The following is a 14888-nucleotide window of genomic DNA, read 5'->3' as shown; positions in this document are numbered from 1 at the left end:
AATTACTTTTCAAAAAAAAATGTTTATAGTAAATTGAATAAAAGGTTGAACATTAATTGGATATTTTGAAAAGTGACTTTTGACTTTTCCAGATTTAGTAGTGTTCATTTTCATTTAATATCCCAATACTCATAATATTATATTAAATATTAATTATTACGAGTTCTATCTTCTTCCTTCTTCAAGAAAGTATGCTCCGTAACCTGCAACTTTATGTAACCGAAAATTTTCATTTTCTCTGAAACTTTATTTCATCTTATCCTCTTCTATTACATTCAGGGGTATCCTAACATTTGATTAAGGGTATCACAACAGAAAAAAACGGAAATGAAATAAAAGATTGCAGTACGCCAAGAAAGTTGTGGGGTATCCCGTGCTACGGCTCACATAACACTATGGCTATCATATCTGGGTTTTCAGGCTTCTCCCCATTTTTGGCATCAACAGTTTCTTGCCTGATAAGATAAATATGCAACCAGGGCCTAGGGCTGAAGAGCCAAATATTTGCCAAATATTTTAGCATCAAAATTTGGGAGGGAGGATTGGAATGTGACATCCCGTATTTTTCCCGATCATTATCCGCACTGTAATTAAAATGCGTTATTTCGTGATGGTACAATTAGACTTAATATATATGTGATTAAAGTCAATTTGAAGTTAATAGAGCCCTAGAGTGCAATGGATTTGCAAATGGTGGATTTAGAAAAATTATTGTATTGTGTAACAATATTATACCCAAAACGAACGTTGGCGACGACTCGGTTAGTGTTTAGAAGTCCATGAATTGTCCACTATGTTGGTTTGATATAGAATAATAGGTTATAAGTGGAACTTAGGTGAAAGCACAAAAAGACCCTACTTTATTGTTTTTGTTTGGAATTGCCTGGTACTCGCATGCGTTTTAGATCATTAACGATTTTTAAAGATCCTAGATACTACTAAGCACCAAATATTATTCTAGTTAGTAAAAATTTTGATGAACTTAGTGGGAAAATAATAATTCTAATTTTTTTTGGTTTTAAACAAGTATTAGAAGGTGTTAAACTTGTATAAAAACAACTAGACTTTTATAAATTGTGCAAGTATTGTTTAATATATAGGCCGGTTAACGTACGGTGCGTACGCAACAACCACAACCACAGGCTCTGATACAATCTTCACTTGATTATACGTGGTGGCACGATCGTAATAAGCAAGCATTCTGATAGAAATTTAGGAGAAAATGACATAATTGTCAATTTCACTCTCTCATTTATCATACGAGATTCAGAAACTGCATACCAAATTGGAGCGAAATTCTAGCCCTAAAATATCTCATTTATTGCTTTCGATTCAAGTGAAGCAAGTTAATAATTATGTAATGAAGCAAGTTATATGAATCTAGTAATAATGTGTTTTACTAATCACGCATGTTATAGTCATGTAATAAAACATGTTATATAAATCTAGTAATAGTGTGTTTTGCTAATCACGCATGCTATAATTATGTAACGAAGCATGTTACAATTATGTAATGAAGCATGTTATATAAATCTAGTATAAGTGTGTTTTGCTAATCACGCATGTTATAATTATGTAATGAAGCATGTTATATAAATCTAGTAATAATGTGTTTTGCTAATCACGCATATTATAGAAAAAATAATCACGCATGTTGGAAAACATAAAACATGTAAAAGATGCATGCTGGACGGATCCTCTGTTTCGAAATTGTTTGAATTTAGATTTCGAACTTCTTTAATCGAATCATGATCATCTCCCATTTCAACATCTTCTGTATTTCGTCTGAAACTGGTCTGTGGATCCACTAAAATCGAAATTAATTGAAACCCTAATTGCAGAGCTTTAACCGCAATGGATAATTTTAAAATTTCTGAATATTTGAAACTGATACAATTGAAAATTACCGAGATAGTGGTGTAACGAACTCGTAATCCTCTGGTGTTGAAGGTAATTGTCTGATTTTCCCTTGGTATGAAAATAAAAGAATGACATGTGTCGTCGTCTAGTTGTCGCGTACGTAACTTACAATTAGGGGTGTTGTATTCTACACTTTCTTTCTCTCTATCTCCCTCTCTCTCTCTCTCTCTCTCTCTCTCTCTCTCTATATATATATATATATATATAGGGTCTGGATTTAGAGGAAACGATAGAAAGTGTGAGAACTGTAAGAACGCTTTTGGATCGTCAAATCAAAACAATCTATGGACTAGATTGGCGCGGTGGCGTTTTCGTAAGTAACACAAATTCTATTAAGTGGATGTAACACCCCGAAAATATAAAACCTTATATTAGAATTATAAAGTATTAATCAAACAAGAACCAACTAACTAGGAATTTATAACCCAGTTAGTTACGAGTCTTGAAGTAACTTAAAATAAGGTTAAACACCTAAACTATAGCAAAATAAAAGTTAGGGGACCAAACTTGTAAAAATTGAAACTTAAATGTTTAAAGTAACAACTAACACACCAAACACACACATGCGTGTGTGTCTGGTCGAACAAGAACACAGGGGCGATCAGGGGGTTTCTTTTCAAACCCTAAGTTTCACAAAATCTCACAAATTGGAAGCCTAAATCAAGTCTAAATCAAAAACTGAATACGTATTAGCGATCACCTCGGCGAAGGGATCGCAAGGTATGTAAAAATTTGATATTTGGTTCTACTTCAAATTTTAGATGAACTCTTGAGTTTTGAATTTGAGCCTGCATGATTGTTGTATAGATGAAATTAGAAGTGATATGATGTCTAGGGATAAACCCTAGATGATTTCTTGTAAAAACCTTACATCATACTTGTAGGGTTTATAATCACCATTGTAGGTGATCAATGGGTTTGTAGAAATTAGGTGAACACTAGGATCATAATGCTTGTTCTAGTGAAATATGAATTTATGAAGAAATTTCTGGAATATTGAGGTTAAAATTATGTGTTGATGTGCTTAATTGAAGTTGATAGCAATGGAAATAACAAGACATGAACTTAGTATTGATTATGTAAAATCTGAACCGCTAGGTGTTTGTTAAAACGCCTAAATGAGGATTAAAATGTTAAAGATTGGACAAAAATGCAGATTCGAATATCATAATGAATTGTGCGTTATTAATTATAAAAGAGTTCTAAATTGGTTGTGAATGGAAATCTTTAGGTAAAGAATCCGGATCGTCAAGCGAACAAGTCGGAGGTGATACGTGTTTGAAGGGTGTGCTTTAAAGGTACGTGACCTATGGTTTCGTTACATTATGTTATTTATTTGTTCTAGTTTTTTGTATTAGAATTTAGCCAAAGAGTAAAACCCGTTAAGTCACGGAAGTGACGAAGTGCCTTAGACAAATAAAACGGGTCAAAACATGTGTTAGATGTAGAGTTTGGTATGTCTTTGAAATGGTGGCCTCCATTCAACATCCAAACGGGTCAAAACAATGTCGAGTTGTAATTGTTGAAGCGATTGACCTATCACTCGATGAATGAATGGTCATAATTAAAGCGTAATCCGGGAAGCGGACACGCTAAACTTGTTGCAAATAAACCCTTTGTATGGGGATTTAAAATTTAGAAGTTATGCTTGTCAAATTGTTAAAAGGAGCATGTTAAAATCCTCGTAGACAATGCATGTTGTTAAGGCGTAAGCAACTCTTGGTAGGGGAGCGAAACGCTATTGTTTGAAAACTCGGGAATGGGTAAAATCCTTGAAACAAGAGATGATAACAAAAACAAGTTGTAGGACTTGTAAACGAATGGGTCGAATAAACAAAGAGCCGAATCATAGGCCAGTTGTTCGTAAACTGAATTTTTATGTGATTTGTGTTGATAAAAGGGTCCGTAATTTAATTACGGGCGCGTAGGAAAAAGAATCGGCTAAAACGGACGCTCGAGTCAAAAGTTATGATAGTTTAAAGTTTGTAAATGGGAAATAGTGATGCTGGGCTGATATACAGCACCCAGCAACGAACTTACTGCCCAAAACGTGGTTTCGCGCCACGCCATGGAGAAACACCATCACCGTCGCGTGACGCGACGGCCATGGCGGGCCGCGACGGATTATGCCAACTCGGTCGCGGGGCGCGACCGCCTCAATCCGCTGAAATCTTTGTTTGTTTCTCATTTTTAACCATGGAACTTGTTTATAATTGATTCTAAGGTGTCAAAACTAATCGTTTATGTGGTTTTGACCGTAGGTGATGATGGACTTAATCCGGATGGCGATCAAGCACAATTCGAAGAACCGAAAACGATATTTTGAAGCTTCCGCGATTACTTAATTATGTCTAAAACAATGTCTATGTAGTTAACACTTAAATACTTGTTTTGGGATTGCTAAACTAGTAGTACTTATCTAAATTGTTAACTCGATGAAACTTTCTTTATGTTTGATATGTAAATCAAAGTTTTGGTTTATAAATGCTTAGTTTATGATAAATTATTATAAAAACAAACGGAGTGTTACAAGTTGGTAATCAGAGCTCAAGGTTGTCAACAAAGTGTTCGGTTCAAGCTTGATCGATCATCCGGTAAGAATTAGTTATTTTAGTAGATTTAATTATATGTTACAAAAGAGATGTGAATTGACGTGCACGGGAAGAGCGTGTTAACACACTCAAACCCGGAAAGTGCACTAAATGAGAACGGTTAAAGCAAGTTATGAACTTGGCTAAACAGAAGCGAATAAAATATATTATAAATGAAGTGATTAACAATTGGTATAAACATTTCAGTTTCGAGATGACGGAAAAGGGTAATAATGATGCGGTGCCGATAGTCACCGAGCAAATGAAAGAGGTGATTGCCGAAGAGGTAGGAAAGGCAATCGAGAATAGTCTATCCGGTTTTATAGAAAAATCCAGAATACAGTGCTTTCGTTAGTTGAGGAACGGGTTAAAGGTTGGAAGACAATGTCAACCTTGTGAAAGAAAAATCTGGAGAACGTAAGGGTTGTTCATATAAGGAGTTTATGGCGTGTAAACCGCCAAGTTACAACGGGGAAGTTGACCCGATAATATGCCAAAGATGGCTAAGTGATATTGAAGGAGTGTTTGAAAGGACCCACTGTGACGTAAGCGATTTTGTAGCTTACGGTACGGGTCAGTTGAGAGGTCAAGCCAAAGACTGGTGGGATAACAAAAAGAAAGAGATTGGAGCCGATGCGGCAAGGTCCATGACATGGGATGAGTTTAAGGTACCATTCCTTAAACATCACAGTCCCAAGGCGGTCATCAACAGAATCAAGGAAGAATTCATCCAGTTGAGACAAAAGGGTGAATCAATAGACAAGATTACGGGCATCTTTCTCGATAAATTAAGGTTTTGTGACGAACTTGTGACGAATGAGGAGCAGAAAATATGTTATTATTATAATATGTTAAGTGCCGAATATCGGGAGTTTATGACTCCTTCAAAGTACGAGACCCTCACTGAAATCATTAACACCGCCCGAGAGCGGGAGATTGAATTGAAGAAACAAGTAGAGAGGGGCGAACGAAGGGCGCATGATGTGAACCCAAGCCCTACAAAGCAGGCACGAACAACTGAATCGGCAAAGGAGCCGGATATGAAGGGCGGATCGCCGAGCTGTAAGGTATGTGGAAAGGGGCATAAAGGCGAGTGTCGCTTTAAGGATAAACCGTGTCCCATATGCGGAAAGACAGGGCATACGGCTTCGCTCTGCCCAGGGAAGGTTTCGGTTTGTTACAATTGCTACCAACCGGGTCACAGGAAATTTGAGTGCCCGGAGTTGAATGAGAAGGATGTGCAGATGGAAGCACAAAAGGCATGGGCCAGATCTTTCCAATTAACTGCAACCGAAGTCAAGATAGAACCTGATGCCGTGGGCAATATATATATATATATATATATGTGTGTGTGTGTGTGTGTATAAGAAAATAAACAATAGTGAGTATGCGGAACCTAGGCAAAAATAGTCATGATAAATATTGCCATGGGAAGGGGTGCCCGTACACTCGAACCCGGAAACTTAATAAAGTATCAATAAATATGGATTAGAAACTTGGATACGGGTAACTATCCAAGTAACATGTAATTAATAAAAATCCTTATGAGGAAGAACAACGATCACATTGATAGGTGTGATTGTATAAAGAATTCAGTTTCGGTGAAAAACAGCGTTTAACAAATATGCACAATATGAGACAAAATAGAAAATGGTTAATAATAAAGGATGTAGGTCTTAACACCGATAGGTGCAAAACGATACATTAGAAAGAAGGTTTTGATGATGAAAAATTTATAAGAACTTAAACACGACGTGATGCGATGCAATCATGGTCATGAAAAGTGATGTAGAATATAATTAGGCTGTAGCGCGAGATACGGGATAGAAAATCGTAAACTCACATAACTCCGAATATGGTGAAGGGATAAACCCAAATTAACGGGACAAGAGGTGACGGTGAATGATCAGTCTAGCCGACAAGATCACCCGGGGTCAAAATAGTGTTGTGACTCACATAAAACACTTGACAATATGGGGTAATATAGAATAAACATGTTAAAGAACTCGTAGTATTATTGAGTGGTCAAGTGGCAAATTGAGGCCGAGTAGGCGGCAAGATAAGAAATACAAGACACAAGTTAAAGTCCATGGGAACTTACACATGGAAGACGCATGCGTCGAGGCAAATGATAACTCTTGACAAAAAGAAATGAGGTCTGAAAAACGAAACTAAGGTAGTTGGTCCAAACCAAAGAACTACTTAATAAAGGTTTCGGGGACGAAACCTCTTTAAGGGGGGTGGACTTGTAACACCCCGAAAATATAAAACCTTATATTAGAATTATAAAGTATTAATCAAACAAGAACCAACTAACTTTGCATATTTTGATAATTGAACTCATGATCAGGTTTAGGAAAACTACTTATAAAAGTCAACCTCATGTCATTTCGGAGACTCGGTGACCATATGGGAAGAACCATCAATGACTCCATCCACCAAGTAACGCGCACCACAACTTGATCCATGACCCATTTTAGCACGAACACGCCTGTGGGTCCCATCCTCCGGCTCTTTCCTCTTCTTTTTTGGGTCCATAAATCCGTTCTGAATAGCTTCCAATGCTTTTGTGGTCAACAAACGGTTTCTTCTACTCTGTCATTGACCACTAGCAAGAGGAGTCAACGAGTAATTCTGGTTGGTGGTTGTCTCAGATAAAACCGATTGCTTAGCAGGAGATTGTTTTTCATCATCATCTGAACCTGGACCTGCTCGTGGGTTGTTCAAGTCGATCACTATTTTCATACGCTTCTTCTGAGAACATGCAGCATCTTCCATGTCTTCATGTGCACCACAGCTGTTTTCATTTTTAATATTATCAACAATTTGACGTTTTGTTTTACGCTTGAGTACCAACTTCTGATTTTTTGCTGCTTGCTCGTCTGTAGAGGGATCCATTTTGGTATTTTCCGCTGTGTTAAGATTCACATCGTCATTCTGAGATTCTTCTATTGTGTCATGTGTAGTTTCTCCAGATACATTAGCTGATGCTTGCATATCAGCAGGTTTAGAAACAGTCAAATTTGTAAGCTCTCTGACTTTAACAATCCCAACCAAACAGGTATCCACAACTGTGCATTTCATCAAATCTTGTTCATCATTGTCAGGTTCGTGTTCAAGAAGGAGCGGTTCAGATGCAACTTTATTCAGCACTTCAGTCAACGAGTCAAAATATTGACTTCCTTTGACCAGATCCCTCCTTGAAAACTTTGTCACACCAGGTGCAAGAAACACTAGATTCTTCGAGTTTTGGAACGCATAGTTTGTAGCCTGTTCATAGTGCCATCCTCTAGCTAAAAGACGAGGCCACACAGCAGCCCAGAAGAACTCATTTAACCGCGCTTTACATAATCCAATGCGATCCTTCAAAATATCAACAATTTCTTCCGTTTTAAGAGACGAGCAAGTAGATTCTACTTTTTTGCTGCTTAATCGCGTTTGGGTCTTGATAGTAAGGTCTTCTTTTCCTTTGCCAATGGCTATGGCTTCTACAAGAAGATCGAGGCCCATTGTATCGCACTGTAATTAAAATGCGTTATTTCGTGATGGTACAATTAGACTTAATATATATGTGATTAAAGTCAATTTGAAGTTAATAGAGCCCTAGAGTGCAATGGATTTGCAAATGGTGGATTTAGAAAAATTATTGTATTGTGTAACAATATTATACCCAAAACGAACGTTGGCGACGACTCGGTTAGTGTTTAGAAGTCCATGAATTGTCCAATATGTTTGGTTTGATATGGAATAATAGGTCATAAGTGGAACTTAGGTGAAAGCACAAAAAGACCCTACTTTATTGTTTTTGTTTGGAATTGCCCGGTATTCGCATGCGTTTTAGATCTTTAACGATTTTTAAAGATCCTAGGTACTACTAAGCACCAAATATTATTCTAGTTAGTAAAATTTTGATAAACTTAGTGGGAAAATAATAATTCTAAATTTTTTTTGGGTTTAAACAAGTATTAGAAGGTGTTAAACTTGTATAAAAACAACTAGACTTTTATAAATTGTGCAAGTATTGATTAATATATAGGCCGGTTAACATACTGTGCGTACGCAGCAACCACAACCACAGGATCTGATACAATCTTCACTTGATTATACGTGGTGGCACGATCGTAATAAGCAAGCATTCTGATAGAAATTTAGGAGAAAATGACATAATTGTCAATTTCACTCTCTCATTTATCATACGATATTCAGAAACTGCATACCAAATTGGAGCGAAATTCTAGCCCTAAAATATCTCATTTATTGCTTTCGATTCAACACACATTCTTCTTGCTTCCGATTCTACACACAATTAAGCCATACTTTCCATTGCCATAGAACCTCATATACTACTTCAGCACTGCATGTAGACATTGTAATCACGCATGTTATAAATATGTAATTAAGCATGTTATATAAATATAGTGATAATATGTTTAGCTAATCATGCATGTTATAATTATGTAATGAAGCATGTTATATAAATCTAGTAATAATGTGTTTTTCTAATCACGATCAGTAATAATGTGTTTTGCTTATCACGCATGCTATAATTATGTAATGAAGCATGTTATATAATAATGTAATCAAGCATGTTATATAATTATGTAATGAAGCATGTTATATAGTTATGTAACGAAGCATGTTCTATAATTATGTAATGAAGCATGTTATATAGTTATGTAATGAAGCATGTTAATAATTATGTAATGAAGCAAGTTATATGAATCTAGTATTAATGTGTTTTACTAATCACGCATGTTATAGACATGTAATAAAACATGTTATAATTATGTAATGAAACATGTTATATAAATCTAGTAATAATGTGTTTTGCTAATCACGCATGCTATAATTATGTAACGAAGCATGTTACAATTATGTAATGAAGCATGTTATATAAATCTAGTATAAGTGTGTTTTGCTAATCACGCATGTTATAATTATGTAATGAAGCATGTTATATAAATCTAGTAATGATGTGTTATGCTAATCACACATATTATAGAAAAAATAATCACGCATGTTGGAAAACATAAAACATGTAAAAGATGCATGCCGGACAGATCCCCTGTTTCGACATTGTTTGAATTCAGATTTCGAATTTTTTTAATCGAATCATGATCATCTCCCATTTCAACATCTTCTGTATTTCATCTGGAACTGGTCTGTGGATCCACTGAAATCGAAATTAATTGAAACCCTAATTGCAGAGCTTTAACCGCAATGGATAATTTTAAAATTTCTGAATATTTGAAACTGATAATATTGAAAATTACCGAGATAGTGGTGTAACGAACTCGTAATCCTCTGGTGTTGAAGGTAATTGTCTGATTTTCCCTTGGGTATGAAAATAAAAGAATGACATGCGTCGTTATCTAGTTGTCGCGTACATAACTTACGATTAGGGGTGTTGTATTCTACACTTTCTCTCTCTCTCTCTCTCTATATATATATATATATATATATATATATATATATATAGGGTCGGGATTTAGAGAAAACAGTAGAAAGTGTGAGAACGGTGAGAACGCTTATGGATCGTCAGATCAAAACAATCTATGGACTAGAGTGTTTTCGTAAATAACACGAATTCTATTAAGTGGACGCACTTCATTAAGGGTAAAAAAGTCTTTACACTTCTATACCAAAACGCCAACTAGTGAATAAAACGCCATTACAGATCAAAACACATCCTTATATAAACAAAAACATCCCAGACATAAAAAACACACCCCCAGAACCTGAAACGCCATATTTTCTACTATATACCATTCATCTTACAAACGCCAAAATCCCCAAAACATCAAACACACCTACTCAAAAAACGCCATATTTTACTATATACCAATCATCTTAAAAAACACCAAAACACTCAAACATCAAAGATTCCAAAAAATCGACGTTTCTTTCTGATACACTATTTCCTCAGTAAAACACCAAAAATGGCAAATATCGATTATTGTATATTTAATATTGTTCTACGCCAGGTTACGGAGAATGCATTCTTCCCTGAGGTGCTGTTATTGATGGACAAATAACATTTTGCAGCATGAGATGGACAAATCATAAACAAAAAGTTGCTGGGGTCAGACTTATGTCATTTTTTTGTGTTTTGTTATTGATGAATATTATAATGGCATGAAAAGACGAATGACACTGATGAGTTGTTTGAAGATACATATTCAAACAAAAAACTTATGTCATTTTGTCTTTCCAAACGGCCAACAAAAACACAAGCATGACAAAGCCAAACCACCAGTGAACATATTTCAAAGAAGAAAGAGACTGATGATAGTGGAGATTTGGAAGATGAATTGTTTCTATTTTTATTTTTTTAATTTTCTTTTTCTGTTGTTTGTTATGTCTTTTTCAACTTAGAATTAAAAAAATACATTATATTAATAAAACGCCAAACAGTCATAATGCTTGTGAAATGATATAAATGTAGTAAAAAGCCAAAAACTCCCAAACTATAATAAAAGTAATTTACAAAAGTATTATTAAAAGCTAAAAAATGAAAAAAAAAACCGCCAAAAACTACGTAAAGCCATTAAAAAACGCCAAGCTTGGGAGATGGAAAGTCTATGACCCTAAAAACTCATAAAAAGCTGAACAAAAACAGTAAAAATACATAGTAACTGAAAAGACGGCTACTTTATTAATATCATTTATTATAAATAAAATCCCGCCTAAACTACGCGCCAAAAAACATCCTATAAGAGAGACGTCTCTGCACAATCAACTGATCACAAACCAAAAACAACGCCATATTTCCTATAAACCATTCAATTTAAAAACGCCAAAAAATAGTTAAAAAATCCATAGATGCGGAACCTCGTTTTTTCTATATTGAAAATCGTTCCTGAATGAAGTTTCACTGAATGGATTCTTCTCTGTGGTGGGTATCTCTATAAGTTTTTTCTGAATGAGATGGACAAATATTCAAGAAAAAGAGACTAATGACACTGATATGTCATCATGTCACTTTGTTCTTGATGGATATATTGATGGCATGAAGGGATCAATACATTAGAGCAGGCGTTGGTCTTCAACATGTCATCAAACAGGTATATATCAACCCACAATAAAGGATGCCACAAAAAAATAAGCATCTTCTAAGGACGGGCGTTATGTAGGAAAATAAGGATCTACATAAGGTATTCAAAAACAGGTTCAAAACGCCAAAAAGGTTAAAGTAGAAGAGGCTGATGACAGTGAAGATTTGGATGAGAAATTAGATTATAATTTTTAATTTTTTTTCATTTTCCATTGTTTGTTATCTAATTCTCTATTGTTTATTATCTAATTCTCTACTAATAAAAAGAAATTGAGTATAAAACGCCAAAAACTACAAACACTAAAACGCCTGATAGTGTGAAAACTGAGAGAACGGATGCTAGCAAAGCATGATGTTGCTATAAAAAACGCCAAAAAAAATAGTTAAAAAAGCCATAGATGCAGAACCTCGTTTCTTCTATATTGAGTATTGTTCTGAATGAAGTTTCACTAAATGGATTCTTCTCTGTGGTGGGTATCTCTATAAGTTGTTGCTGAATGAGATGGACAAATATTCAATAAAAAGAGACTAATGACACTCATGTCACTTTGTTCTTGATGGATATATTGATGGCATGAAGGGATCAATACATTAGAGCAGGCGTTGGTCTTCAACATGTCATCAAACAAGTATATATCAACCCACAATAAAGGATGCCACAAAAAATTAGCATCTTCTAAAGACGGGCGTTATGTAGAAAAATAAGGATCTACATAAGGTATTCAAAAACAGGTTCAAAACGCCAAAAAGGTTAAAGTAGAAGAGGGTGATGACAGTGAAGATTTGGATGAGAAATTAGATTATAATTTTTAATTTTTTTTCATTTTCCATTGTTTGTTATCTAATTCTCTATTGTTTATTATCTAATTCTCTACTAATAAAAAGAAATTGAGTATAAAACGCCAAAAACTACACTAAAACGACTGATAGTGTGAAAACTGAGAGAATGGATGCTAGCAAAGCATGATGTTGCTATAAAAAACGCCAAAACGCCAAACAAAGTATTACTGAAAAATTCAACACTACTTGACAGATGAAATTCAGTAATTTCTAAACAGAAAAATGAAGAGACGGTAACATTATTGCCAAACATTTATTATATTAAAAACCACTACATGGAAAATTGAATTTATTTATCTTTTCAAAACGCCATAATTGTCTGTCACATTATAGACCTGTATCCTACTTGATATAATAAACATCAAGAAAATTAAGAAAATTACTGATGTTTTTTACATTATAGGCATGCATCATGATCTAAAAACAATAAAAACGCCAAAACATACTTAAAACGCCAAAAAAATTACTATGATCCTGATCTAAAAACAATAAAAACGCCGCGTATTTATTAAACGCCAAAAAATGGAAACGGGATGTGACACGCGTTTAAAAAAAGAAATATGAAAGGACAAAAAAGCCCCTCTGCCCTTCTATATGTCGCGTGACACGTGTTGGCCAGGATGCGTTCTCACCGTTCTCACACTTTTGAGCGTTTTCTCCTGATCCCGTTTCTATATATATATATATATATATATATATATATATATATATATATATATATATATATATATATATATATATATATATATATATAACCTTCCCCAAACCCCTTAATTTTCGGCTATAGGGCCACACCCACCAAGAAATATCTCTAAATCTCCAAAAATGATTAAATCTCTTACACCACCATACATCTAATTACATAAACACACACACCTCTTCCTCATCATTACCATTTATCATTTTCAAGACCCACTCTCTCTTCCACTCCCTCCTATAACCATCCCCACCCCCTAGCCATTCCTTCACACTTTTCATTTTCATCTTCTCAAAATCTCTCTACATTTCACCTTTCATTTCACACACATAAGAGTTTTGGGAACTTTATTGAAGATTGAAGCATCCATTGGAGTATTTCTTAGGAGTATTCATCTTCAAGATCCCATCATCATCTTTGTAAAACCCTACTTGCATCCAAGGTAAACCCGTTCTTGAATCTTGAAATTGTGAGATTTTAAGCTTGTTTAAAGTGAAGTTTTTCACCAAACAATGGGATTTTCTTTTTGAACAAATGAAATCAGTAAACATAGGGTTTAAACAAGAGTTTTTAAAGGTTAAAGTGTGTGTGTGGGTCATGGGTAATAAGGGAGGGTGTGGGTGTTTATGCTGTTGGAAATGGTGCTTAAAATGTGTTAAATGTCACATGAAACATGATATATTTTAGGTTTATGTATAATATTAGTTTTAGGTAGTATTTATTGTATTAAAATATTAAATGATGATTGTGGGTGGAAAACCCTAATTTAGGAGGGTGTAGGATACTTGGTGATTGTTGAAAATGCAAGATAAAAGCTAGATTGTGCCATGCATGTGAAAGTTATTGATGATCTGAATATGTGGTGATATTATGGTAGCCTTTTTTTTCATAATAATCAGGTCTTAGTTTATCTAAATGATACTCATGATTTGGAAGCTTGTAGTTAGTTATGTAAAACATGCTTAAAATGGGGTAAATGTGACATTTACCATGATAAATGTGTGATTTATGTGGAACTGAAATTATGGTGATAAAAATATATTATTTTGTGAATAAAATTCATATGATAGGTATTGGATGTGATCAATGTGGGTAGGGTTGTTTATGTGGTTGTTTTAGACTTAAAAAGACGGAAAATGGTAATTTTCAGTATGAATGAGGCATGCATGATGAATCTAATTAAGAACAGAAAATTTAGGTGTATGATATGATGATAAAATAGGTCTTATGGTGTATAAAATGATGTTGCCATGCTTGGTGTGTTCTATGTGGTGTTGGGATTCAAAAACATTAATTCTATGCTTAGAAATTGCTATAACTATGCATTGTTTGATTAAATAACATGAACTTGATTTGAATGATAAAATGTGCTAAAACATGAATTATATGATGATATTAGATGTATTTTGGTCTTACATGATGAAATTAGGGTAATCGATACATGAAAAATTAGATAACAAGACGTATAATTCATGTTGTGTTACTATGGAAATCTATGTGTTTTTGTGTTATGACTATGTGGTATTAGTAATTAAAATGGTTATTTTGATATATTAAAATTCCTAGACTTCCTATTTACATAAAAATTATAGACTTTTCCAAATTACATTTTACCTATGCTAAGTAGTGATTCGCCGAAAATTATAATGATCTAATATACTTATAGAAAAGCAAGTCTTAAACGTTTTATGTAATATAAGTATACATATTGGTTGGTTGTAAATTTGTAGGACTTGTATGATTTGGTATGTTTGGTGAAAAAGGTAAAGTATTATGTGATATATGA

The 14888-nt window shown here is 34.4% G+C and overlaps 1 protein-coding gene and 1 long non-coding RNA gene across 2 annotated transcripts; both read left to right on the top strand.

Moving 5' to 3' along the window:
• Nucleotides 1–2504: 2504 nt before the first annotated feature.
• LOC118482243 lies at nt 2505–4339 on the top strand. The gene is made up of 3 exons (XR_004867926.1): nt 2505–2640; nt 3152–3218; nt 4182–4339. It is a non-coding gene; the product is annotated as an uncharacterized LOC118482243 (long non-coding RNA).
• Nucleotides 4340–4954: 615 nt separating this feature from the next.
• LOC110868626 lies at nt 4955–6974 on the top strand. Its single transcript, XM_022118140.1, has 2 exons — nt 4955–5831; nt 6862–6974. Exons 1-2 carry the CDS (start codon nt 4955–4957, stop codon nt 6972–6974), a joined length of 990 nt encoding a protein of 329 aa, XP_021973832.1.
• Nucleotides 6975–14888: the final 7914 nt, after the last annotated feature.

The sequence above is a fragment of the Helianthus annuus genome, chromosome 1 (genome assembly GCF_002127325.2).
Source record: "Helianthus annuus cultivar XRQ/B chromosome 1, HanXRQr2.0-SUNRISE, whole genome shotgun sequence".
In the NCBI taxonomy this organism is placed as follows: Eukaryota; Viridiplantae; Streptophyta; class Magnoliopsida; order Asterales; family Asteraceae; genus Helianthus; species Helianthus annuus.
Note: the sequence above shows the minus strand (reverse complement) of the source record. Positions and strands in the feature narration are given on the sequence as shown.

Coding starts and splice junctions, on each gene's coding strand:
- LOC110868626 (XM_022118140.1), top strand. CDS start 4,955: ATGGCGTGTAAACCGCCAAGTTACAACGGGGAAGTTGACCCGATAATA. Junction 5,832..6,861: donor GATAGAACCTGATGCCGTGG/GCAATATATATA, acceptor ACTCATGATCAG/GTTTAGGAAAACTACTTATA.